This window comes from Cyrtonyx montezumae, unplaced genomic scaffold (assembly GCF_038088225.1).
Source record: "Cyrtonyx montezumae isolate F1298 unplaced genomic scaffold, pur_monq_1.0 scaffold_25, whole genome shotgun sequence".
Taxonomy (NCBI): domain Eukaryota; kingdom Metazoa; phylum Chordata; class Aves; order Galliformes; family Odontophoridae; genus Cyrtonyx; species Cyrtonyx montezumae.
The window spans coordinates 16,089,965-16,117,550 of record NW_027071992.1 but is presented as its reverse complement, the minus strand read 5'-3'; the positions used below and the strand labels follow the sequence as shown (position 1 = coordinate 16,117,550).

General features: G+C 43.9%; 1 protein-coding gene across 3 annotated transcripts in view; it reads right to left on the bottom strand.

The window, feature by feature from the left end:
• Positions 1-6,280: 6,280 nt before the first annotated feature.
• FAM219A (family with sequence similarity 219 member A) overlaps positions 6,281-27,586 on the bottom strand; it is an 86,526-nt gene continuing 65,220 nt past the window's right edge. For 2 of the 3 annotated variants that reach the window (XM_065740119.1, XM_065740121.1), the window contains exons 3-6: positions 12,755-12,857; positions 8,225-8,305; positions 7,830-7,884; positions 6,281-6,835 (exon numbers count right to left, since the gene is read on the bottom strand). In XM_065740119.1, coding sequence (XP_065596191.1) covers positions 6,677-6,835; positions 7,830-7,884; positions 8,225-8,305; positions 12,755-12,857 — 398 coding nt within the window. In that variant the 3' untranslated portion in view covers positions 6,281-6,676. The remainder of the gene's footprint in view (positions 6,836-7,829; positions 7,885-8,224; positions 8,306-12,754; positions 12,858-27,586) is intronic. The other variant, XM_065740120.1, reaches the window with a different exon arrangement.

Below are 27,586 nucleotides of genomic sequence, written 5' to 3'. Positions count from 1 at the left end.
TGGAAGGATTTTAAATGGTTATGAATGTATTTAAGGGGACAAAGGGGAATATCTTCCTGTATTTTCTCCCCTGCAAAAACTCTGTCCTCTGCTAGAGCCATTCTCCCTGCAGAACTGCACCCTCACCAGCATTTGCTTCATAGCAGACAAGGGAACCACTGACAAATGTCCCAGCTGTGCCTCCCATGGGCGTCAGGCTCATGCAGGCATCTTGAGTCCCAGACCCTAGCAGGGTGATGGTGGCTCACACCAAGGTTTTAAAATCACTTGAGTGACCCTCATCCCCACAGCCTTCCTCTGGGCCTCTCAGGAGGACAAAGAGAAATCCCAGCTGTCTCACTGGCTCTCCCACCATCAAACTTGCTGCATCTCCTGCTGGGCTGTTGTGAGGAGAACTGGCCCAAGTCTTCCACCTTTCCATGGGTCTGCATCACATCACAGCTTTCAGGAGACCTCGCCTGGGGCAGGTAAAAGGGCAGCTAGGGGAGGGCAAACACCTCAGCAAGTAACAGGACTTATCTCAGCATGGCCTTTTGGTGGCCCTTCTTTTCCAGTGACACATCTGAAAGTAACATTTTAACGAGGCTTCAATTGTACCTTCCACTCCCTGATATAATTCCACCACCCCTCTCACCATTTGTTGCTATGGAAATGGCTCTTTCACAGACCGGGCACAATCAGTAAGATTTGCTCCTTCCAGAAGCAAATGCAGTTTGTCCTGCTGGTGTGTGGGTGCTCTGCTCTGTGCCATGGCATTCTGCATGCTCTGCTCCACGTAACCTCAATTAGCACTGGCCCTTGCCTTCCCAGCAAGCAGAGGAGTGCTCATCCAGACAGCATCTAGCTGCTGTGAACCTGGGATTGCCACCAGTGTCTGGGGTCACATGAAAGGATATAGTTTTTGGAAAGCAAGGCAACAGTTTAGCTGCACTACATAGGGTCTGAAATCTCGGATGGCAGCCCCTGTGAGAAGCCTGCACCTGGGTTAGTGTGGCATTGACCTTCTGTATGCAATCCCAGGTCACAGCTGACTCTTCAGTGATAAGCTGATGGCCCTTCTGCTTCAGAGTTGCATGGCTCTGCAATGGACAGGTTTGTCTGATGAAGTTCAGTTCAAGGTCTGGAGTGATCTCTTGCACAAGAAAGCCTTGACGGGAAGTGATAAGGATGCTGTGTCCTCCTAGAGGACACTGACCGATTACGAAAATATTTCTTTAGAGACATGAACAGCAGAGAGAGAGAGAAGCTGTGAAGAGACTGCTTGGAAAGATGCCAGAGGCCAAAGCCAGGGTACATTCAAGGTGGCACGTGCAGCCTGTGCTTGCTGAGCCCAGCAGCAGCCAGGTGACAAAGCCTGTTTTGGTATAGGTAGGAGTGGCCACACCCCATGTGCGCTTGAAGGAAGAATGGAAAAATGAAACGAGAGACCAGACAAAAGCATCTCCTATCATTACACAAATGCTAAAAATAAAAGCATGAAACTGCCCTGGGACTATGACAAATGAGCATTTCAATGATCTTTTCCATTCAATTAGAGCTCACTAACTGAGCCGTAAAACCACCAGCACTTCAAAATCCCTTAACTCTGCTAGCAGGGGATGGTGCTGTTGGGCCACCGAAGGTACTACACATTCTCTGTATCAGCATGCACACTGAGCAGCCAGCTGTGCAAAGGCAGCAGCCAAATAACTGGGAAACATATCCTTGCTAAACATCTGCCCCTAAAGCTGCTTAATCTCTCTACTAAGCTCCACTCTGCAGCATTCTGATACGTGAATACAGTCAGAAGCTGGTAAACTGAAGGAAAGAAGAGTTGTCTTGCTGTTCTTTGTAGAATTTTGAAATGATGCGTAATACTTCTACAGCATGCTTTTTGCATCTTGTTTGCAGAGCTATTCTAACAATAGTACCCACTGTACACTTGGTAATATCCATGCAAGATGATAGTGTCAAGGGATGGCACATTTCTTCACAGTGTTGCAGAAAGTAATGGATGTCTAGAGCGGATGTGACTTGCCTGAGGCTAGAGCAAACATCTAACATGTGCCAAAAGCAGCAAGGGCCCCATATCTCATTTCTGTGCTCTGATGGTCCAGTAGAGTCTCTGCAGTAGTATTTGGCTGCAGTGCCAGCTCAGGGGCACAGTGTTTTTTGAGTGTGCATCTAAAAGCAAGCTTTGGTCCTTGCTGGTATCAGCACTGTACTGAGACAGATAAGCATGAACTACTGGGACCTGTCCTAGGCCAAGGCAGCACTTGGCAGCCATTGCAATTATTGCTTGTTTTCCTTCTATCATTCCATCTGGTGCTCAGCTGGGTGTCTCCTTCCTTCAAAAGCATCTTCATTTTGCTGTTGAGTCACATGCACAGTGCTGCACTTTTCAAGCTTCCTGTGCATGGCTGTACAGCTTGCAGGCCATCCTGAGGACAAACTGCATGGAGAGAGAAGGTTTCTGCTCAGCATCTCAGACCAATGTGTCAGCCAGTGCACAGCTGAGCAGAGCAGCTGCCTTCTTAGCAGAAAGGAGATGGAGATCCAAACCAGAAGCAGCTGAGTCTGTCCTGTCCATGGGTGAGCACAGCAACTAGAAGTCCCTTTTGAAGTCTGTGCTCCAAGCTTGGCCCTCTGCTTTTGCAGTTGCAAGGCATCTGCAGGCAAGATAGCAAGAGGAGCATAGGAGAAAGGAAGGCCAAATGTACACCTTGAGGGCTGACATGCAGCGACATCAGATTAGATCCAGTGCCTCTTCCAAAAGCTGGCTTCAAGATAGGTCTGATAAGATGAAAGGAGCCTTTGGGGTGGTCATCTAGACATCAGCCTCCTTCCAGCCAAAGATTATACAGCCACAGGGAGAGCAGACTAGATCCTGTTATGTAAGGACCTTATTTCACACTAGGAAGATACACAGACATTTGCAAATGGGGTGTTTGCAGACTCGAGAAACAGAGTTGAGCACTGAGACCTTGCTGTTCAAAGACAACTCATGCTAAAGAGCAAAGCTAACTGATATGAGGAAAGGATTTGCCTAAACTCTAGTAATTGGGAGACTAAAAGTACTTAGAATGCTAGCAAAAAGCCAACCTGGCTTTAGGAGGCATCCTAATCCTGGCTTTAGGAGGCATTCCTTTGCTGGAGGTGCCAGCATCGCTATAAAGAAGCTATCTTAATTGCTTGCTAATTTAGATGAACAGTAATGCAACCTTTCATACTCAGTGGCATCTCTCCCTCTGCTATTCTGTACACTTTGGACTGAAAACAGGGCCTGAAAAGGCCATCTGGTATGGTGCCAACACTGGTACAAAGAAATGATTCTCTTTCTTGCAAGCAACCTGCAGTTTGGAGGGTACCCTGCATTTCTACAGCTCTTATGGCTTTACAGTGCTGCAGCAAAGAGTCAGGGACTGTGCTCTTTGCTTTTACCTTCTCCACTCTATGGTAGCAGATAACCTGCTGGCATAAGAGAGCAGTGGCAGAATGGCCACATATGTGTACTCCTTCCTGGGAACCCACCACAACATAACCTTTAGTGAGGGCACAAGGAAAAGCTCATGGCTGAAACAAAGGTCTGAACACAAGAGCACACAGGGAGATCCAACCCAATCTGCTGTTAACACAGAATGCTGGGCTGGCCATCATGTTCTGTAACAAGCCAATAGCCATACCTCATGATCATAACTGATTCAAAGGCTGAAGTTCGGAAGGGTTAGTGATCAGTCTTCTACGACAGCCACACGTGCATTGCCTTAATTCGTTCAGCCTTCCTGATAATGACTCTACACAGGTAACTACTTATCCCCACAATTTCTACTTTAATCCCCTAATAAAATATATGAACACAAAGCATAGAGAGGAGAAGCCAAAAAATTGCCATTTTATGGTCCTGTACTATCATGCCAAAACAGCTATTTGTGCAACCAAATCCTTCTGTGAGCAGGGAAAAACACCAGGCTTGTGCTTCTCTTTGTATGTGGAGAAAGCACTGGCCTAGTTAACATTTAAATTAGTCTCCCTCCCTCCCATGTGCAAATGAGTATCTCCCTCCAAGGGACTTTGAGCAGTTATGCTGGAAGCAGTTGCACATCACACAATGGAAAGGGTGGAGTGTGGCTGCAGGAACTGGAGAGTGCCTCAGAGCGCATGGCAGGCAAATAAAAGCAGCAACAGGGGCAAAAAAAAAGACTTGGTTGAGGTGCCATGGTGCAATGGTTATAGGGAGTTACAGTCCTGAGAAACTCAATCTCAGCACGTCTTCTTCGACACGTTGTTGAAACATGCAGGTGGTGTGATGGTGACCTGTGGGATCTGCAGTTTGCCAGAGGTGACCCGTGGAAACAGACACCTCATGGCTTGAGCACAATCACTAAAATGCTCTGAGCTCCTGAGCAAGGGCTGTGGGAAAGGCTGAGTGTGTGCAGACTGGCTAGAAGGCACAAACACTGACTCAGGAGGGTAAGTGCAATGGAGATGTTATATGGTACTGATGCTCAACTGCAAAATCCTGCCTTGTAAGTGTGAACCTTTAAAAAGATTGGGCCATGTACTACAGGATTTACTTAGGTCATGGGGTTTCTTTAAGGTTTTGACTACAATACCCATTTGAGAAAAAAAAGCTTGATATTTTCTTCCTACCCAGGGCTGTTAGAGCTCCCCTCATCCCTTCAGACAACTTGCTCTTTTCACACCTAAGCTAGCACTGGAGAGTAATGCAGGCACACAAAAGAAACAAGGAATGGGGGACTGGAAGCTTTGTGCTTCTTTAGAAATGTTTTTGAAATATTCTCCCTTCATCATTGCTATATGATGAGAAATTGAGAGGAGTTCTAATAGAGGAGCACTCTTCCTAGGGGAGCTGGCAAGTTAAGTAGCACTTCTGCACTAGGAGGCAGAGATGCTCAGTAAACAAGCCTGCTCAGTCACTTTCTGCTCCTTGGCAAATAGGGCAATAGTCATGCTTTAGGAAGGGGGGAAGCACAGCTTTCACAGTTGCTGAAGACAGCTACTGAATAAAGCCCAGGAGTCTGGAATGCCGGCTCTTTTGCTTTTGCTGTGGATGACATCATGCCTTGTACTGCATAGAAAAATACCCAGGGTGTTAAAGGTCCTTCTCATCACTAAAAGTACTTCTCATCACCAAGAGGGATGAGACTTCTAAAAGACTCAGATCGTGATGTGTAAATTTGAGATCATGATGTATAAATTTGAGGCAGGAGGTCTGTTCTTCAAAGTGGAGATCAGGCTCTTTCTTGTGGCCCAGAGGAATTCCGGTAGGAAATTAAAACTGCCCTTTTTCCCTCCACCAGTCTCTAAAGCAATGCTGATGTAAGGCAGGCAGTCTTTCTGGCTGAGCAGAGAAGGAGACAGCAGTGCTTGTGTCAAAAGTTTTCTTCTCAGAGAATGATGCCAGCTCACCCACTATCTGTATCCCATGTCTTCTGAAGCCAGCAGTGTAAAGCTGAGCAGGAAAGGACATGTATCCTAATTCCAGAAATCATTCTGCATGGAAAACAATCTGTTGGTGAGCTGGCAATTCAGTCCAGAAATCTAATGTAATGTCATGTTTCCTGACACAATTGGTCCTGATGTGGGACAGCTCTAACAGACAAAGCTTGGTTCACAGGTGGGCAGAGATGCAATATAAATAGTGGTTTACTCTTGTGGCTTCTTTTTTTTTCTCAGCTGAATCTGCTCATAATCCATCTGTTGCTCAAAACTCCCTTAAAGTCTGACACCACGAGGTTAACAAATCTCTCTCCCATAGGCACCAAGAGACGCGGTGTCAAAAAAATACCAGCAGCCAAGTGCTGTGGAAATATGCTTTCTTCTACTAGCTTTTTCGGCACTGACCTTCAGTTCCTGTCTTAGTAGGTTTCTTTTTTTCTTATCTGTACAAAGATTGAGACTTTTGGAAGCAAATGGGTCTCACAGGAATTAAGTATAAGCTGAAGTCAGTATATTCAACTGAACTGAATTCATGAGTATGGCATTCTCAGTCAAAGACTGAATCCCCTAAGAGCCTGGATGGATTGTAGATCAAATGTGATATGTTTGGTGATAATGTGGTGCCAAAGGTAGACTGCATTGGATATGTGACACAACAGCTCTAGCTAGTACTGACTCACAGTGAAATGCCACCTATTCACCCTCTTTGCAAGCGAATGAATTGTTTTGCGTTAGTCCTAGCTAGAGCTGCCATAAGAAAAGATGCCCTACTCTGTTGCCATTTGTGCCCCTGTTGTATAATTTTGGTTACACAGATCGAATCACACTTAGTGAATGACCTCAGGTAAAACCTCTCGACACCTCAGATTCACTCTTAGTCTTGCAGACAGATTGGTTTTGGAGGGTAGGATTAACTGCAATCCAACTTTCTGTTCTGGAACTGACACCTTACAAAACATCTCTGGTGTCTACAAAACCCCCAGAATGGTCTCTCGACCCTTCTGCATTCACTCTTCATACCAGTCAGCTGTGTCAGGCATCTCCTGGCACTTTGAGCAACTTGTTTTTTTGTTTAACTACAGTTTAAAATAACTTATCAGTCAATCATAAAATGAATTTTTGGGTTTCTCCTGGCTCCATGAACACAAAGAGGTGCACGTCCTACCATAGGAGGAAGCAATGGCTGTTAAGTTTTACAGTTATAGTGGAAAGCACTGATCACAGCCTGCCGGCCTCACTACTGGATGTGACAGGCGGTGGAGGAGGTGGCTTGGCAACACATGCAGGTAGGGTTGACCGACTTAGGGGGGATTAGGTCAAGGTCCTCGTCATCTGGGATCTCATCTAACCGGTACCCATCCTTTAGCAGCTGGATGTTCAAGTCTTGGTTGATCTGCTACAGACAAAGAGACAAACAGTCAAACACTTGAGACTTATCTCTTCTGATAGGTTGTATGAGGAAACAGGTCCCTTATTCTGGAATGTACTTCCCCTATATCACATATTAAATATATATGATATTTCCCAAACAAGAAATAGGAATCAGGAATAATCCAACTGGGAGCTAGGCAGTCCACACACTTAGGTTGGGGCATTATAGCAGCTGAAAGGCGATCAAGCTATCTGGTTCTTTGTAATCTCAGATTCAAGTACTATCTAACCAACTTGGAAGGAACAACCCTTCACGACAGGGCCCTCTAATAGCCACTTCTCAATGCTTCAGTGGTATTTTTCCCCTAGGAAGGAATAAAAGGGGGAAGAGTTTTCAATGGCTCATGTGCAGAATGGCTGCTCAGCAACTCAGATATAAAATCAGATCCTACAGAAGCAGCAGCCAGAGGCTGAGCAACTAATTCACTGGGAAGTTTGGGAATATATTTAGAAACAATGCAAGGGATTAACAAACCCAAACTTCCTGCCTTTTCTCTAAGAGAGAGTTCATATTTGTAAGTCCTCCCCAGAATTTCTGCTTGCTCCAAGGAGACACCCATCAAGCAAACCTGGCCCCCAAAAGGACCGGAAATAGCAAGTCCTTTATTTGTGTCTGTGGCAAGCAAACAGACATGGAGCTGCCATGACAGACAAGTTGATGCTTTTGTCCTCCATGGGGCAACACTGTAGACTCAGCAGAACTGGGAAAAGTTTCAGTGAAACAAAGGGTGGAAAGAACTGATGTGCAAATCTGTGCTTGTGCTATGCCAGTGTGGGGATGGAACCAGCTAGAACACTGAGAAGATAGCATGGTTTCTGCCATGGACCCTTCCAGAGTCTACACTACTGGTAAATTCCTTGTATGGCCATTTTTGGCTTCAAAAGGCCACCCTAAGCTGTTTCTTGTTGCTCTACTATCAGCAATAATGGCAAGGATGGCAGGAGAGAGTGTAACTCACCTCAGCTGATGAGTATCCCGAGGAGGAGTATCTGGACATATCAAAGTCATCATCACTGCAGGGAAGGACAAGACAGAGCAAAGAAGGAAACAGTCAGAGAGTCCTGTATTCCCAACTTAGTCCTGTCTAGTGGTGTGAAGGTGTCCTTCAGGCACAGAGAAATTATATCAAGGGAGTCTGGAGGGCAACTTTCATTTGTGAGCCTCAGACATTTCCATAAAAGTGCTCTTGCCTCTTCCTGCTTGTTTACACACACACAGTTATGAAAGCGCACAAGGAAGATAGTGAGCAGTCTGCAAGAGTGGTTTCAGCAGGAGGTAACTTCAGTGCTACAATCTGTCATGAAAACTTGCTTGCACCTTAATGTATATCATGTTATTAACACTTTGCCATACCTGTCCGTATCCAGGGCTACCAGTGGCTTTTCGTCTGGACTCTGATCTAATGATGAATAGCCCTTATTGGGAACGACAAGCCTGAAATAATTAAAGAATGTCCATTAACCACACAGTAAAGCTCAGTAACACACACAGCTGTATCAAAGTCATATGATAGATAAGGTTTCCCCATTTCATTGCTTTGCACTGGACATGCCCTGGGAACATGCTCTTCCCTGGAAGACAGAACTGTTGGAAGAGTCTGGGTGTCATTCTGATTAACCTGTTCAGTTAGCACTACATGCATTATCAGACTATTTTTTCCCCTAGCAATGAGTACATGAGTAGGATTAGGTCTTTCTGCCTGAATCTCTACCCAGCCCATAGTACAGCACTTCTGAGGTCTCACTCTTAAATTCAATAAGTAATGTGATAAATATGAGCTAGTGGGCACAGCACAGGAGCTGAGATGGTCTACCACTTCTTAAATCCCATTATTCTACGATGACTTTCAGTTAATCATAGGTGTTTCAATGGATGGTGATGACTTTGCACCTTTAATTGCCTGAGGGAATCTGTGTAATGGAATATAGACTTCAGAGCCTCTAAGATAAAGAAAATACATTATTCAATGGCATCCAGTTCACAACAGAGTTCTTTCATCCGCAAAACCGCACAAAGACTTGAGTTCATATTTAAAATAAGATCAACCAGACTGAGCAAATGGAGCAAGATACTATGTTTAGCAGCTGTGAACTCAAGAGTGTGATGAAAATCTCCTTGTTCAGTGGGTTAAATCAGATTCTCTCCCAAATGAATGACTGCTCCTTAACAAGGGACTAAGAATTTGGGAAAGTTCAAAAACTTTCTAAAGTATGTCTCATTCACACTCCAAATACTGTTTAACCAGCTGAAATGTTCTTCTTCTGCTCAGAAAAATTCTGGAAGTCATTATGATTTTGACAATATAAAGGCATTGAAGACAGGAAAGAATCAGGGATAGCAAAATATTCCAAATGTTATCACAAAGTAGATGTACATGCTCATGACTGGTTGCATTTTCTTATTGTTTTCATTGAAAATAAAGTCTAACTAAATTAATTTTAAAATGATGCAGAATTTCCAATCTGCTGCAACAGGAAACTGCAGAAAATGTGATCCACTTGCAAAATTCAATAAGCCTTCCCTTAGCTCTTCTGCTCCTTGCAAAGTACGTAGGCAGGAATTCAAGAAGCAAAGATGTCTGGAACTAAAACAGAAGCTGTGATCTGGCAGCAGCAGCTTGCCTACACAGATACCAGGAGCACTCACTTCCATACTAGCTTTTCAATTTTCAAGCTTCTGCTCCATACACAGTCACTGACAGTTATAACTGTACTGTGAATGAACAAAGCCCTATTGGGGGAACAAAGAGAACAGCCTTTTGAGGTGTTCTTTACTTGATTAAAATAACTCACTACATCTTTTTCTTGAGAAATGTCTTCTTTTTTCTTAGCAAAAGAACTACAGTATCTCTACAACAGACTGAAACTGTGATAATGTCTCAGCCTCTGATTTAAGTCTTTTCTTCACATTCCAATTGACCTTTCTTTTGGTTCTCAGTGTCCTTGGAACAAAGCTGGGCTGCAATCATACTTGATTTCATCTGTGGAGATGAGCTTTCTGTCTTAGTTTTGTTTGCTTAACATGAAATACATTACACTAACATCCAACTTTAGCTTATACTCAGAGCAGACTACAATATCTGTGTAGAAGGGGTGCAGATGGTGTTGAGGGCTCTGTCAGCACTTATAATGACAGTGTCAGCATCGCACCAACCTTGCTCTCATTTTATTTGCTGTTAGGAAGGCTGAGTGTGTTATGGATCCAGATCCTCTCACCTCTAAAGCTGTCTGCCTCTACAACTCAGAAGACCAAATGGAAAAGGCAGCCTGGTAGGTAAGGCTGGATGTCAGAAATTCTTACAGATAATACCAAAGAACAAAAGCCTCAGGGAAGGAGAAGGTAGTGGGACAAGGAGAGGCAACAAACTTCATCTGCATGAAGGAAAACGTTTGGCAGGGAGAAGAGCAGAACTGTTACAAAGGGAAATGTCTTTAGCTTTTTCTCCTGCTAAGACTGGAGGAAGCAGGCAGTCTTAAAGGACTATAAGCTAGATGTCATGCAGTGTACCCCATTGGAGTCTCTCACATTGCATGCAGACTTGTGATCAAGCCTGTGGTATTTCTGCCTTCCTGGCTGCCCTGTCTATGGCAGAACAGAGCAAACCATTCTGAGGTATTATGAGGTCTGTGCCAATGTGCTCTTTGTTTCCAGAAAGCTAAAGAAGCTGAGAGATGAATAACCATTGGGCATCAAGAACCTAAGCCAGATACCTCTCAGTTATATAGGAACAATGGAGATTTACTACATTTTCTGCTAACCTGAAGGCTGCAAACTTGTTTTGCAGATCTGAAGGGAAGCTTCTCAAAGCTGTGTGAAAAGTAACTAGGAAATGCAAGTCTGTTGCTGGCAGGCTTAGTTTGTCTGTGTAGGGGTTTACATACTTTCTCAGCGGTGCTCAGATCTTCATGGATGGAATGAAATTGAGCTCACTGTTCTAAAGCTTTTGTCAATGGGTGTCACTGCTTTACCCTTTCCCACCCAAATCACTCCTCCTTTTTCTGTCAGCTCTGAAGCAGCAGCCTCTCCAGGCAGAAGTCTCTCATTTAACAGGTAGGCATCAGCACTTATTCCATGCTCCCTCCCTCACTATCTTCCCCCACTAATTTCAGTGTTTCTAAATCTCTTGAGTAGCAAATCTGCTACCATTGCTCTTGGGAAGCTAGCACGCAGCCTACTACCAAAAAATCCAAGTCTTCCCCATCTGCATTTGGAAACCAATGAGGAGCAGTAGCCACGGAAAACCCATCTGAAGGCATCTGCTGAAATTATTACTGCCTCCAAGAGCCTGGCTCCTTTATGTATTCTCAAAAACCAAATTCAGAGCAGTGAGCAATGCAGTATCTTTCACCAGTGTCACAGGGGCTTGCAAATAAAACCTGACAAGGTCCTGGCATGATTTATAACTATTGGTGTGGGTTTGGGGAACTAATTTGAAACTGATCTGCTGGATGCGCTGCATAGGGAGAGGCTCTGACCTGCTGCTCCTCTTCTACTTAGTATGTAGTAATCCATGACACCTTCTCATTCATCATTAAAAATGCAGCCTTCATGTTGTACTGGTTCAGCTGAGACAGGGTTGGTTTTCTTCACTGTGTATGGTAAGATGATATGTGTGGGACATAGGAGAAAAAAATGTTGATTATACGCTAGTGTTTTAGGTGTTGCTGAACAGTGCTGGACAGAGCCAAGGACATTTCAGCTCCTCAGCTTCTCATACTGACCTGCCAGTGAGGGGGGCTGTGGCACAAGGAGCTGGAAGGGGACGTAACCACGAGAGCCGACTCAAACTGGCCAAAGGGATATTCCATACCACATTACATTATGCAAAAAAAAAAAAAAAGTTAAACTGAGGGCAGTTGGCCAAGGGAGCTACCACTGCTTGGGGACTGTCTGGGTATCAGTCAGTGAGTGGTGAACAATCTGTGCATCACTTGTTTTGTGTACATATGCATATATACATGTTATTATCATTCCTGTTATTTCTCTCTTCCTTTTCTGTCTAAGTCAATAGTGTTTATCCCAGCCTTTGAGTTCTAACTTTTATTTTTTCAATTCTCTCCCCCATCCCACTGGAAAGGAGGGTGGGAGCAAATGGCTTCATAGTGTAGTTCAGTTACCTGCTGGGTTAATCTGCAACACGTGCAGATTCTGCTGTCATTTCAAATGTGAGATCCTTCACTAAAAATTACCACCTTTCATGTAGCATGCAAAATGTGCACTTCTGCTGTGGTTCCTGCTCCCCGAATACAGAGAAGCAATACATTATTGTAGTGCAGCCTGCATGTTAAAAACAGAAATACTCTAAAATAATATACTCATCTAAAACCTTTTTTGTTTAGAGTCAATTGTAGCATTGTCTGATGTCATACAGCAATGAGGCAAAGTAGCTCCTGACCATGCTGTTCAAAGTGTGGAGGAGCTGAACAGCAAAGCACACAGAGATGGATTGTACACAAGCCTTCGTTAAGTTTATCAGTATGAGGAAGGGGTCATTTTCAAAAATCAGGAGAATTCCTGGGATGAAAGCAGCCAAGTCTGAACTAAGCTTTAAAACACTTTGCTGTTACATGAAGCAGAAATGTACACTTTCTTGCTGGTAGGATTATTCATTATGCAGAGCTGCCCAGAGCATTAAAGACAAATAAAACCCCTGATTTTTACCATGCTAAGCTCCCTGCTGTCTGCAAGCTCTGTTATCACTGGTCCCGGGCCCATCTGTGCCTGCATCTTCCCATGGGACAAGATGCAACACAAGACAGCGATTTGGGAAGGGTCATCACTGCTCTTGCAGTCTGTTTAGCAGTAGGGGAATGACAACGAACACTGTCCTTGCCATCTTAATGTCATTAGGAATTACACCTTAGAACACAGCTGAGTCCATACCTTGTCCGTGCCATCACATTGTTCTTCTTGGGCTGCTGATTAACTGGGCTACCCATGTTGCCATTCTTCAGGGAGCCCTTCCGAGCCAGCTCCCTCTGCTTCTCTGCATGTGGGACAGACAAGGGAAAAGCAAAATTAGGACAACAGCTTGGGTGGTCTCCATGTAGCTACAGAAATCCAGATTTGATAGTACCAAAAGCATGGTAGAATTAATAGCAGAGGACATGAGCACTCAATCTCCCAAGTAGTGATACTGTGAAGGCTGGATGAGCTGTGTTCCACTGCTTCCAAGCTCACTAGGGGCTAAAGGTAGCATGCCCTGACACACAGCAGCTTGCTGGCAATGCCACACAAAGACAGCCATGGGGCTGCAAGATGAGACCCAGGACAAATCTTGCCTCTCTGCAGCCATGGATTCTAAAACAGTACTGTGTGCTGGGCAAAGAATTTATCCTTTTACATTTTTTCTACTACAGACTGCCACTGAGGGACCCAGCTGGGACAGAAAAGTGCCTCCATAAATGCAGAACCATCATTTTAATTCTGGTCCAGCCTGGCTTCACACCAGAGTTATTACTTCCTAGGAAGGCAACTCAACAGAATAACACCCCACAGAAGAAATGTTGCTGCCTTCTCTCCTTCTCCTCATAACTGCCTGTGTTGTCCCCAGTGTGTCCTCTTTTATCTCACATTGAATCTTGCAAGCTTTATTTAAGGAAAAAAAAAAAAAAGTGAAACCTTGTGCAGCTACATTTTTAAACAGCATATTGGTGCTTAATTTTCAGAGCATGTTGTTTGCTGCTGAAATATACCTTTAATCTCTGACAGTGCATGGAGCTTTCTTTGTGTATTCATTGCAAGAGGGGATTAAACTTAGTTTCTCATATAGTAGAAGCTATTTCCCTTCTTAATAACTTCTCACCACAGGATCACAACTAGAGTTCAGGTGCAAAAGCTAAGCCTTCTGCAGAAATGTAGTGTTTGTGCTGTACTAATATGTTGCTGCCACCAGGATAGGAGGGATAGAAGCCCACGTGTGATGGGTTTTCATATAAACTGATTTTCAGTTTTCTGATTCAAAGTCCTTCCTTGCTTCTTTTGGTAAATCCGTTGGGCTGAGTCAGCAAGTACCCACAAAACTGAGCTTGTTGCCCCACATTCATCCTGCAGTGCCAGGCAAGGCTTGTAGGGAAATGAAGACTGTGGGACCAACAGGACCTTGCTAAAAACATTCTTCAGAGTGTGAGAAAATGTTGGAAACCACTTTTGTGTCGTGCCTGAATAATAGGGGTTTACCAGACTGCTGGCTGGGGAACCTGAATACTGAATTCGTTTTGCTTCTGCTTCCCCTGTGGCGTGTGAAACATGCTGATATATTTTTTTCTCAAACTTTTTATTCTCCTTGGAGAGGAAAGCACCTGTTACTTGTTAGGGGAAAACTGTGTGACATTAGGGTGTGCAAGTGCTCGTTGGCACAACCCTATCCAATCCACATACACAAGGCTGCCTTTTTCTGAGTGATAAGCAAGAAGAGATGCCTCAACACTGTGGTAATGAGCACAGACGAGGAAATGGCAGAGTACATACCCACACATCATGCCCAACCCTGCTCCTGCTGACATCAGAGGTGAATAAAAGCTCATTGAAGTCGGCAGGGGAAGGACCAGACCAATAACTCTCTCTGCCATAAGCAACAAAGAGACAGATACAGGATCGAAGGCAAAACCTTAAATCACAGTAATTTCTCATGACTAGAACTTGCAAATGCACTGGTTATCATTGTCTCCAGAAAAAAAAGGCTGACATTTTGCAGGCCATGTGAATGTTGCTATTCAGACATAGGGGGATAAAGCACGATTTTATGGAGGAAAAGGTTTACAACCCAAAATACAAAAACAACTTCCCCCCATTTACATCAGAAGCTCCAGTGCTGACCACAAATCTGCAGTGCTGAGACAAGTTGCCAATACTTCAACGTGCTGTGTAATTCACAAAAAGCATCTGACTCACAAACAAGATTTCATCCTCTGTCAAGACAGTTAAAGCCTGACTGAGCCTTTTAAATGTACTGGCACTCTTGGATTTCTATTGATTACTCTGTACAAGCACTAATGCTCTTTTCTGATTCAGATTACTCATTTGGTTGATAAATCTGGAGTTTAGCTAAATGTCTTTCTTCCTCCAATAGGTCTCCCCATGACTACTTCTACTCTCTTATTTAGTGCTAATTCAATGTGTGGGTCTGACTGATAATAAATTTCCTATTTAACCCCTTCTCTAGCTTATTCATTAGCTTGGAGTGAGCAATAGCACTGCAGGACAAAATGTGCCATTATCACATTCTAAAAGCATGAATCAACATTTCTGTCCCCTCTTCGATGCTACGAAACCTGGTATGTGCAACAAGCTTATATGAAGGCAGCAGACTTGAGGGAAAACTGATACCAACCCTACAAAACCACCTAATTCTGGGCAACTTGAAGGCACTAGAAGAATGAGGAAGGGTGGTTAACAGGTACTGCTGCCCGGCATGGAGAAAATAGGACACAGGAGAACAAATGAAGAAATGGAAGACTGCGATTTCCAAACACCAGCTATTTCTTGCCTGCTGAGTTTGCTGTTGGATGACCAGTGAAAGCTAATACAGCAGAGACACAGCAGAGGTGAACAACAGAGACTTGGAGTTTGGGAAACCAGAATGAAACATCGCTGCTCGTCAGATGTTTCAGATAAATCACTAAATGTTGGCAGTAAAAGGCAGCGTAATAGTAGGGCTCCAACAATGCTCTTACCATTTGCAAGTATTTGAAATGGGTTGTTCAGCTTTCATTTCATTTAGCTGCTTTTATTTTTTTGTATCACTGTATCTAGTGAAGTATTCACACCCATGTGCTTTGCCATATGCAGCTGATGCACTGTAGAATTTGGTTGCACCACTTCCAGCTAAACTAATTCTGCAGATTGTGCAGGAAGAACTTGTGGAGTGACACGTACACGTGACAATGCGTGTAAGTGGGGAGGGGGTCCAGGATCCTTCTGACACCACTGCTGCTCTGAACAGCAGAGGGACTGCCCTTTGTCTGGACCTGCCTACCACACCTCACTTTCTTGTCCACTGTGTCATTCTACTTTAAGACACTTTGTCCCCTGTCAATATTAAAATGATTTAAAGAAGCAAGGTAAATCTACTCAATGAGGAGGCTGCACCTTTATTCTAGCCTCACATCACCCTGCTCTGCCTCCTGTCCTGTCTGAGCCATGCAGCATCTGCTCCACAGCTGCTTCAAGGTAAGCTCCACTGGTGACCAGGCCCCAGAGAATGATTACAAGCAATGTTGAATTACTCACTGAAATTTAAAATTGTTACCTGTTCAGCTGGCTGTATGTGTCTAGCTTCTTTGTGACGAGGGAAGATGGCAATGGGCAAATGAAGCCGCAAAGAGTAACATGAGTGTGCCCATGTAAGACTGCAGACTTGAATAAATCCTTACAGTAATTCCTCTTGTTTCAGACTTTAAACAAAACCAAAACCAGTTCAAATTATGTTTTCCTGCTGTTGCTTGTTTGTTTTTAAATGAAATGTTGAACAGTTTCTTTGGTACTTGTTGCTATGTGTGGTACCGGTTTTGTCAATCTTCCTAGTCAAAAAAGGTAAAAATAGTCATGTATTTTGGTCTACAAAAGAACAACTACTGCTTTTGTAGCACTGAACAGAGCAGATAGACAAGGAATTTGGTGAACATCAGCTTGTGCTGTTCTGAACAGTTATTTGAAAGGTCCAACTCCCCGTATGTTGGGTTTAGGATGCCATCACCTCTCACTGCCACAGTGTATGACTGCAAGCATCCCCCCACGGGTCACAGCCTGATCAGCACAAATGCTATTGTGTGGTGGCAGATGAGGCTGATTTCCTTCCTAAGCAGTGTGGGCTGGAAGCAGGCAGGCAGTGACTGCTCCCATCTCTTTGCTGAGAGCTGAACCTTGCAAACTCAATTGCTTTTGAACCTGCCTGAGTGGGAGGAGAAGGAGCTCCCTGCCACAGGAACCATGTGGTGTGGGTCCATGGGATTCAATGCAGTGGGAGGACAAAGAGAAATTTTGTGACAGAGTTCTATTTTTCCATCTTTAAGATCTATGAAATGAGATTTTGAGATGTATTTGCTCCTTTGTCCCCCACTGTCAGCCAAGACCATTTCTGAAGCTGAGGATTTCAGCAATTTCCTGATGAATTCCACCTTCTCAAGCAAGCTGAGAATTTAAATTACACAGTACATAACATTAGTCTGTCTGTTCACATCCCGCTGAATGATCAACAGAGTGGTGAACAAATGGAGGGAAAAGAATGAAGTGCTGACTTCAGCTTCCACTCTGAGCCCAAGCCCCAAGCTTGGCTCAGGGTCACTCAGCCCCAGGACGTCAGTATGCATCTCCTTAACACTGCAGCCCTCCCTAACTTCAACCTCCAACAGAGAGAATTTGGCAGCTGGGACAGTGTCACTTCTTGGAGACGTTTCCAGGCGCACATCAATGGGGCTTTGCCTGCAGGCTGAGTGGGGCTGGACATAAGGGAGGTGAATGGATGCTATGTACTGCAGCTATGCTAGTCCTGATGAACGGAGATTTGGATTGTGCATGCGTGGCCACATGCACAGAAAAGACTTCACATAAGGAAGTGTCTGGCAGCTAAGTCACCCAAATACCAACTTGGGAAAGTTGTGCAAAACAATATTTTCAGCCAAAGTATCTCATTTTTGCTGACCCAGACAAACTTGGGGAGATTAGTGAGCTATGTCCAACTGTGACTCAAGCAAGAGCAGGCAAACGAATATGTCCTGTGAGGTCTCATCCAGGCCAGGCTTTAAGCCCCCAAGTAAATGCATATCCTTCTGTTTTGCCATCCCTTTGGCATGACTGAGAGCTGGCAAGAAAACCAATGATCTCTGTGTGGCTTTAAGCACTCTGCCTGACCAGAGACAGACGTGGTATATGGCAGAATACAGTGCAGAGAGAACGTTTTTATCTCTTTTCCAAGGATGCAGCCAGAGCATTGAACAGCAATGCAGGACTGACTCTTACAGTATGATGGTCTTAAGCACAGGCTCCACATGCCACAGAAGTTTATGTATGGCTGAGCTGGGGATACTACTTGCTTTTCTCTTTGGAAAAACCGAAGTGCCATGCTTTTCCAAAGTGTGGAGAACAGGTAAGTGACTGCTCCAGTCCTAAACCAGAATTCACTTACACAAGTCTCTTGAGACTGGTTTGTGTTCCAACAGCAGCCCCCTTGCCATAGACATGCTGCCCCAGCCCCAAAGCTCATTTACTTGACCTTCGTGTGAATTCAGGAAAGAATGGCTTTGCTACGTATACCCATTGCTAGGCATTGAGGTGGAGGACAGCTGGACATTCAGTGCAGCTAGGTATCTAGCAAAGCCAGTCTTAGGGACATCAACTTTAGGGAAAGTGTTTTCTGTTTTGAACACAGAGCACTTTACTTCCTCATGTCATGGCGTAATCATGAATCACCTTTGCAAAGCAGCAAGCTATATTTTACTGATGGGAGAAACTATTTAACCGCTTTCCCTTCAAGCCACAAAAAGCATCTGTGGCAGCAGGGATGGAGAGAATGGGTCTCCTGGCTCCCAGGGCTCTGCCTGGTCTGTCTGGGCAGCCATCATACTCAGACAGGTTGTGACTGCACAGCAGCAGGCAGCAGCCGATCTCTTTCAGCTCTGAACATCTATCTGGGCTGATTTCAAATGCATCTATTGTCACAGTTCCCAGCTCGCAAGGGCATTTCGTTGTGATTCAGCTTGTGCTTTTCCACTTAGTAAATACTGAGATTTTTATTCCTAATGGCTGCAAAGTACTGAATATAAAGATTTCATCCATCACTGTCAAAACTGGAAAGCATGCACAGCATTTTATTTAAATGTATTTATTTTTTCTCCTTTCACATTTACCTTTAGAAAGGGCTTTTTCAGTATTTTCAAATACATTCCAAAAAACCATCTTTTTCCTATTAGTCAAAAGAACAAAGTTAAATATCTGGGGAAGTGTTTGCAACCTGACAAGCACAGCTAAAAAGTTTCCTTTTATAAAGTGAATTCTACAAAATATAATCCATAAATTTGAGCTACTCTCTCCCTATATGTGTTTTAAAGGGACACAGAAAATGAGGTTGTTTCATCTGGAAATAATTTCTGCAAATGTTTCCTCCCTCACCGTTTCTATTAAACTAAATACAGGTTTAAGACAAAGCCACTTGCTTGGCCTGAGTTTGCTTTATGGTATATTAGATATAAAAACAAGAAAAAGAAAGTCTATTAAATGCAATTTAACTTTACCAGTAATAGCTCTCTTCATTTAAAGCATCACTCACTAGAGTCACAGCAATAATCAACCAGAGAAACAATCATAATGCCCACATCACATTTGTTATGGGTCCCGATGTTCTGTGAAGAAGTATTAAGGTCAGTGATGCATGCAGTGAGTGTGTTGTGTATTTGAGTTACACACACACAGTATAGATTTGTTTAGCTGAATACTCTGGGCTTCAGTTACAGAGATCACTCTGTAGTGCGTATTTGTATAAAAACCACTTGAACAAAGCCTGACACAAGTAAGCTTGAAACTGGATACACAATTAATCAAGTTTCCATGAGTCTAAAATATCCACTAAATGACTGCTCTATGGCAGGGAGCAGTGTTTTACAGCCTATATAAACTACAAATTTAATTTATTTTTAATATGTTGTAATTGGGAAAGCTTTCACTGGCTGGCAGACACCATGGGCTGGAATGACTTGTTGAGATTCCATTCAGAAATCAAAACAAATAAGGACAGAAGTGCTCGTGCCACAGGCAACATACGAGCTTGGAGAGGCTCTCAGGTTGCTGACTCCAGCTTAATGCTTGGAAAGGTGCTTTGGATTGTTTCTGTTCCTAAGGATGGACTCCAGCTTACCATTCCAGTCATGTTTCTAGCCTCAGTTTAGCAGCCAAATGTCAAATATTTGATCCATTCTGTTTTATCACTTGCTGCACTAGGTTTCTGCAACCCTATGCATATCAAACACAATCCTACATATTCTACTCCATAAAATGAAATGCAATGGCAAAGGGGCTGGTTAACAAGCTTAATGTATGGGTATTTCTTATTCCATCAGGCTTTGACAAATCCCAGCTCTGCAGTATGGTACATCCTGTTTTCTTCCCTGGAAAAGGGAAAGCTTAGTGCTGTTATGGACTTTCAAGCATTGTTTCACTAGATGTTCTGCATGTTTACTGTGAATCCTTGTGGGAGAACAGGATGCGTACAGCCCAGCACGCCTCTTCCTGCTATTCTGTTTATCAGCCAGAGTATTTGGAACAGTAGCAGCTCAGCTGGCGAGCTGTCCCACACAGCAAATCCACTCCCTTAGTCGGATTACTGACGTGATCTCTCCCTTAGTGAGATTTCCATTGTCTGGAAATTTGACAAAGAGCCTTAGAGCTCAATTAGTTATTTAAGAAGTTTATGATTAGCCAATCTGCTGATTAAGCTTTGTTAATTAGGTTGGCAGGAATTCTGTTTCAGAGGAATGCTAGCATCTAATTTAATGTTTCCTCTTGGAGTTGGGTGAGGATCCATGTGTAAGTCCCATGAGCGGCACACATACCTGCAAAAGCTGTGAGGCTCATGGGGCTGCTGGCAGAGCACTGGGGCACTGTGGCCTATGGAGACAGCTCAGCACAGAAGCCTTGTCTTTGTACCAGGTGCAGCCAGAAAACTCCCACAGCTCACCTCTGATGTTTTGACAGTTGGAGAGAGGCAGGCAGTGTATCTAGGGCAGGCACTGACCTCACAAAAAGCCTGGCCTGGCATTTTGATATTCACATTGCTCTCCTCTGGATTTGGCTGGCTGGCCAGACCAAGGGATGAGCAGGAACACCCTTCTTCTTCCTTCTGGCAGAGGGCTTGAAGAAAGCTCAGGGGTTCTTCCGTGGCTTTACATCCCCTTGTGTGCTTCAAGGGGTAGGCCCAGCTGGGTGCTGCAGCCTGCCCCTTGCTTGGCAGAGGGACCAGCAGGTTGCAGCCTTCCTTATCCAGTCTTGCTCCTGCTAGTCCCAAACTGCTAAGTGATTTAACCTTTTCCCATCCTCAAGGCACCTCCTATCTCTTTTTTTGTGAAAGGTTGCAATCTGGCAGCATAAAGTAGAAGAGGATGATGGAGGGGATGACAGACTGCTGTTGTCACCTATTTGCTACTCCTTAGTGTATTCCTCCTTCCAGGATAGCTGAGGGCTTGGGAACTGCCATTTCCTTCCACCTCCCCAGGGGGCTGTCAGTAAAACACAGCCATGCCTCAAATAGCAGTGGGAAATAGGACTGGTCAGAGAAAACTTCTGTCCCCACTGAAACTCCTAAGAAAAGATCCTGGAAGACTGGTCAGACAAAAGGGCCTCAAGGTGGCTGCTGCTTTGAGTGATGGAAGGAAGCAGGGCTGGGGAAAAGATAGCTGTAATCCCAAAACACAGAGGCCTGCAGCTTGTGTGTGCACTGCCAAGCCAAAGCCTTTGACTAACAAGCAACAATTCCGGCTGCAGAAGATTTCAAAGGGACTCAAAGAAGAGCCTGGCTCATCCTAGAGGTAACAGGTAGAGATGATGAGGAGATCCCTCACCAGGCTGCAGCTGCAGAGCCCTGGCTACCTGGCTGCCCTCCTCAGTGATCTCGTGAGGTAGAGACTGGGGTAGAATGGCACTTATACCTCCCATGAGCTGTATTCACTGAGGGAAGAAAAATACAGTGCGGATTTGTTTATCAAAAGACCATCAGCTAAGGATTTTCTATGCCATTTTTATGACAAAAGGAGGAAGGCAAGCAAAAGCAACATGGGAACTACAGTAATTTCTGTACACGCTGCACACGTGGAGGTTTGTGTTGGGCCACAGTGCATATATATTCAGCTTCGCTTGGCTAATACATTTTTATGAGCTGAAATCTCCAACTGCATTACAAACATACAGTTCATTGCGGTATAGCTGCATGTTTGACCGGAGCTGGGATGAAAAGAACAGAAGAGTTGTAAGAGCAGAAGGAAAGAGAGAAACAGCCTGAGGGGCTCAGCAAGCAGGGTTTTATTGCACTGAGGGACTAGCGAGTGTGTATATAAGACATAGTTCTTTGCCTGAGGAAATTAAGACAGAAAACAGAATGTGTATAAGCAGTACAGGCAGCTAAAATAGTAGGTATTTCAGTGGTCTACAGTTCCAACTTCTGTTTGAATTATCTTTTAATAATTAAGATTTACAACAGGTTTTAACTTCAGCATACAGATGCCTAAACACAGTAAATGCAGGTTGAAATTAATGATGAAGAAGTGGAGCATGGAGGGTCACCTTTTTTGTTGTTCCTGACAAAGACATTTAACTTTGCCAGAGTCAGTGTTAATTCCAGTCCTTTTTAAATAACTTGCCTGTCCTTCAGCCAGGTGGAAAGGCAGGGCAAAGGGGAGGAACAGGGATTTGGGAGCAGAGAGAAGCTGTCTGGGTACTGCTGGTACAGCAGGATGTGCAAGGAAAAAAACTACAGAATGCAGCTCAGAGAAGAGGTGATGAGCTGTCTTAAGCCACTGTGGTATATCAAAGAGCCTTTGCAGAGATACAATGCTGTTTTCATTTTCTTGTTGGCACTATTTTCTTTTTAAACTAATCTGACTGCTCACAACCTGTTTTAAATCAAGAACACAGATTTTCATTGCCAACCGTGTGCAAGACAAGTCATATCAATTGTAGTCTCTTTTTTGTCTCATTATTTGTCTGTGTGGAAGATTCAGCAGCTCCAAGGCATCTGAAATTACCCTGGGGACAGAAAGTCAGGGTGATGGGATTTGCTAACCTGCAGACAACTTCAGTGTGCAGCAACATCAGAAACTCCCCTAATTCACAGGCAGGGGGTAGAGCTCTGAGCTCCTTGAGACAAAATGTTCAGGCAAGCGCAGGAAGAATGAAGCAGCTGTGGTGTGTACACACACACATCCATCCCTGCTCAATAACTCCTTCATGACTAAAACTCCAGCTCACACACAATATGCTGAAAAGAGTCTGGCTTTTGCCAAGACCCAAACAGAAATAACTGTAACACTCAGATTTCCTGACAGTCTCTCCACCCCACTGATTCTGGCACACACGACGCTCAAGAAGGATGGGAAAAAGCTGTAAGCAGAGGGAAAGAGTGGCAGAAAATACTCTATGCTTTCAGCGGGCTGGTTGCTAACAGCTGCGTTTGCAAGGTGACTGGAAGGGCAATGTTGAGCTTTGGGGAATAAAAAATATTTAATGTCTCTTCAGATTAGAAGAGCAAAGAAAGCCCACTCCTTTCAGGCATGACTCTCAAGCAAAAACTTTGGGGCACTGGGATGCGCTGATCTATCTCCATGGGAGTCTCTCTGTGAGGAAAGAATGCATTTTCCGAATATCCATCACACAACCCAGCAAAGCCAGCTGAGTGAAAACATGCATCCTGCCTCTGAGCACACAGGGACAAAATATGAGCCAGAAAAACAACTCCAGCTGGCATTTTTTTGCATTCCCTGCATGTTCCCCAGGCATGTTAAATATTGTTGGCACAGGCCAGTGACGGAAACAAGCATTCCTCCTACCGCATCCCCGCAGGCCAGCAGCATACATGAGAGAGCAAGCTGCATCTCCTCTCCTGACCATGCTGACAATGATGCAGCAATGATGCTATCACCCCTACAGCATCCTTAGGTGGGAAAAGCACAGAGAGCCATTGCTCTTCCATGTTCCTCTGGAAAGGATGGAATTAAGAACTGGAGGCAGAAGGATTTTTCTTCTGCAATTTGCACTAATTTGATGCATAAAGCCAGTGAGGTAGAATAAAGAGGAACACAGTGAAGGACCTCTGACTCTACTGTGCTGGTGACAGTGCTTCCTGAAAGCTTGGAGCTGCTGCTCAGGGGTGGTTTACTGCAGCAAGGATGACTTCAGTTCTATTGCTTGGATGCTAATGATGAAATTCCCATCTTTGAGAGTAAAAATTCCAGGAACTCCAGAAAGAGAGGAAAATCTGGGGGTTAAAACCTATCATACTTTGTGCACTGGAAAGGCCTCAGTGACTGTTTGTTGGTTTTTTTTTACTACAAAGGTTGAACACACTCTAGTTGGTCTTGTGGAAGATTCTACTTAGGATTCACTGCTGGCTCTGTAATCTGGTCACCTGCACACATCTCAGGATGGTCAGCAGACATCTACTGGTGATAGTGCAGATGCTGTGGATCTGGAAAGGCATCTTACTGAAAGAGTTTGTTTACTGAGTACAGCTGACACTCACCAAGTGAAGTCAGCAATTACAACTAGGATCAGCCAGCTGAAATGACATCTGTAACTCCCAGGCTCAAAGATGTCTTTGGAATTTAAAAATGTCTTAAAACATTGTGGGCATAAAGAAAAAAAAAAAGTCAGTGCTTGAATAGATGGTTCTCATTTAGAGCACTCCTTGCCTCTGGAAATCTCTGAGGATCTGGGCACCAGACTGGGGTGACTTCAACACTGCTGAAAGGTCAGAGGAATCAGTATTTAGAAAAGCCTGCAGGTTTGCAGAATCACTGATGGCCATGAATAAGCCCTGATATCAATACTTAACCTCTCTATCTGCCTATCATACTTCCATCTGTGGCCAGCAGGGAGAGGGAGGGGATCCTGCCCCTCTGCTCCGCGCTGTGAGACCTCACCTGGAGCACCGCGTCCAGAGCTGGAGTGCTCAGCACAGGAGAGACGTGGGCCTGTGGGAGCGCGTCCAGAGGAGGGCCACAGAAATGATGCGAGGGATGGAACAGCTCCCTACGAGGACAGGCTGAGAGAGCTGGGGCTGTGCAGCATGGAGGAGAGAAGGCTCCGGGACACCTGAGAGCGGCCTGTCTGTATCTACAGGGGAGCTACAGGAAAGAAGAGGATAGACTCTTCATCATGGTCTATTGCAACAGGACAAAAGGAAACAGTTCCATATTAAAAGAGAGGAGATTTAGACTAGAAATGAAGAAAAGTTTTTTACAGTAATGGTAGTAAAGCCAGGGCAGGGCAGCGGTGGATGCCCTATCCCTTGAGATTTTCAAGGTCAGGCCAGACCTGGCTTTAAGCACCTGATTGAGCTGTAGTAGCTGGACGATATGACCTTTAAAGGTCCCTTCCAATTCAAACTATTCTGTGATTCTATGGCATCTTCTACAGACAGCAGCCCAGAGTATTCATATTATCAACAAATTGATAACCACTGCTAAGGGCCCTCTTGAGTGCTAACTACATGGTGAGTACTCAGGAAGCATAATGAAAAATCTGTGTAATTAAAGGACCAAAAAAAATGCCCTCAAGAACCTTTATTTTTAGATTATTTTTCTGCTTTTTTTTTTTCCCTCACAGTTCTGTCATTCTGCTTCTGGATAATAGAGCTGGTCTTTGAGGTCTGGCAAGTTTTTTTTTTTAATTTGTTAGAAAAGTTTTCTGCATTAGGAAAGTTTTAGCATGACTCCATAACCTTGTTAAATATGACAATCAGCTTTTTGTCAGAATCTCTTTGTTCCAAGCACTCCAAGACCATGAAAGAGAATTTCTTTCTTCTGGGCTGTAAGCAATACATCACAGTTTGCTCCAGACCAGCATTCATTTTCTCCCAAGGGAACCTCTGCATCTCTAACAGTCTTGAATACCTGTCCGCTGCCTCCACTCTTGCCCTAAATTCCTCTAAGAAGATCAAAACAGTGTTTTTCAAATTATTAAAATAACAGACGTCATTCTTCAGGATGTTTTAACCTTTTCTGCTTAAAAAATGCTCCTCTGTCCAATGGAAAAAAATGCATAGGACATTCCCTTAAAAAAACAAAATTATATCAGACAAAAATCTCTCTGCCAAGTCGATACTGAACTGCCTTCCCAAAAGGTGCCTGAGACATCACCATTGCCAAGAAGAGCCCAAACTGGTCTAAGGAACTGAGCTTGTTTGTCAACCATACTGCGTTTCACATGAACACCACTTTGAACTTGCTTCTGCTTTGTAATGTTTCACTGTTAGACTTTGTGAATGCCCTTGTTCTGCTAGGACTAGTAAGTGCAGAAAATCAGCTGCTTGCTCATATTAAACAATCACTCAACATTGAGAAATATGAATAAAATGCATGTCAGGAGACACATCTGTGAAAGAACAAACTACCCTGTGTGCTGGAGTCAATAAGAGATAAAAGCTAAGGAGAAAATTAATGCAGTCACTTTACAATTCAGGAAGTTTTGTGGATTAAAGAGGAAGAACAGAGAGCAAGAATTAGAATTTAAAAACATCTGTAACAGAGTGAAAATGAAGCAGCAATTGGGCATATCTTGTTTACCAGTGGATCTAGCATTTATGAAGAAGACTGCCACCCCATTCAAGTTATCTAAATCAACCTCTGCAAATTCTACCATGCTTGTGCTGGGATGCCAAAAGAGTAACTAGGTAGGAATTAGATAGGCTTTTCAGTAGTGATTAGAAAGTATCTGGCATTTGAAAAAATAAGTGCAGGTCAAATTAGGAATGGGATCATAGGATACTTCAAGTTGGAAGGCACTTCAGGAGGTCAATAGCCCAGTACTCTTGCTCAAAGCAGGGTGACCAATTGGACTAGGGTGGAGCTTTACTCAACCAGGTTTTGAAAACCTCCAAGGATGGAGGTGACATAGCCTCCCTGGGAAAAAAATAAAAAATAAAAAAATTACATTGCTTGGCTCTTCTTGCAGTGAAAAAGATTTTTCTTAAGCTGATGAAGGTGAGAAAAGAAACATGCCAGGAATGAAGTACCCACAAGACGCTGCAGGCAATGTGTTGCCAACTTGGATATGTAGATATCACTCCTCACTAGAGCTGAAGAAGTTTCTTACAAGTCTTTCCACTCCTCTTACAACTCTCCAGGTTATCCTGGCGATCCCCCATCTAATGGTCATGACCAGGCAAATTCAGATAGCTGGCACAGTCTGTTCTCTCTTTATTCCTGCCTTTCCTCTTTCTTTGTCTACCTTACCGTGAAGCAAAGAAGGGCATTGTCTGGTTTTGGGTCATCAGATTGTCCTGCCATTCAGACTCTCAGCAGGGAAGTCTGTCCTCGAGACCCCCTGGAGATGCTTGGGTTCACCTCATCAATTAGATAAGCCAAAGACACAGCATTTTTAATGTGGCCATGACACCACTTCCTAAGGAAGTTACTCCTGGGTTGCCATTAATGTTTAACAGACATAAAAAATAACAACATCAACAAAGAACTCGAGACTTCTCCTCATTTTGCTGATCACCCCCTTTCAAAGAAGGGTAACAAAATACTTTAAAAAGCCAAACCCAAGGACTATCCTAAACCGTAGCTTTTCTGCATGTTGACAGAACTGAGCTGGCTGTGTGAGCTGGGAGGTACTAATAACATCTGCCTGCATTGAAATATCTACACCAAAGTTTTTGGTGTAGATATGGTTCATCTACATTTGGTTTATCTACACCAAAACCAGATTTGGTTTATCTATACCAAAGTTGTTCCCACATTTTGCAATTGCTTTACTCCCCGTCTCATAGATCAGAAACTGAGTAAAGACACATTTCATCCTGGCAGTTAAAGCATTCAGGCAGAGAAAGGAGCTGAACTTGAATCCTCCATGTTCTGAGTGAAAGTCTGTATTAGCAGCTAAAAAAGGCACAGCTGTGTTGTGACTTAAGCCTCCCTATTTTTTATAGCAAAAATCACCTTGTAAATTAGACCAGGATTTGTGAATACTTTCAGAATGAACAAGTTCATATTCTAGCAAACATAAAAAAAG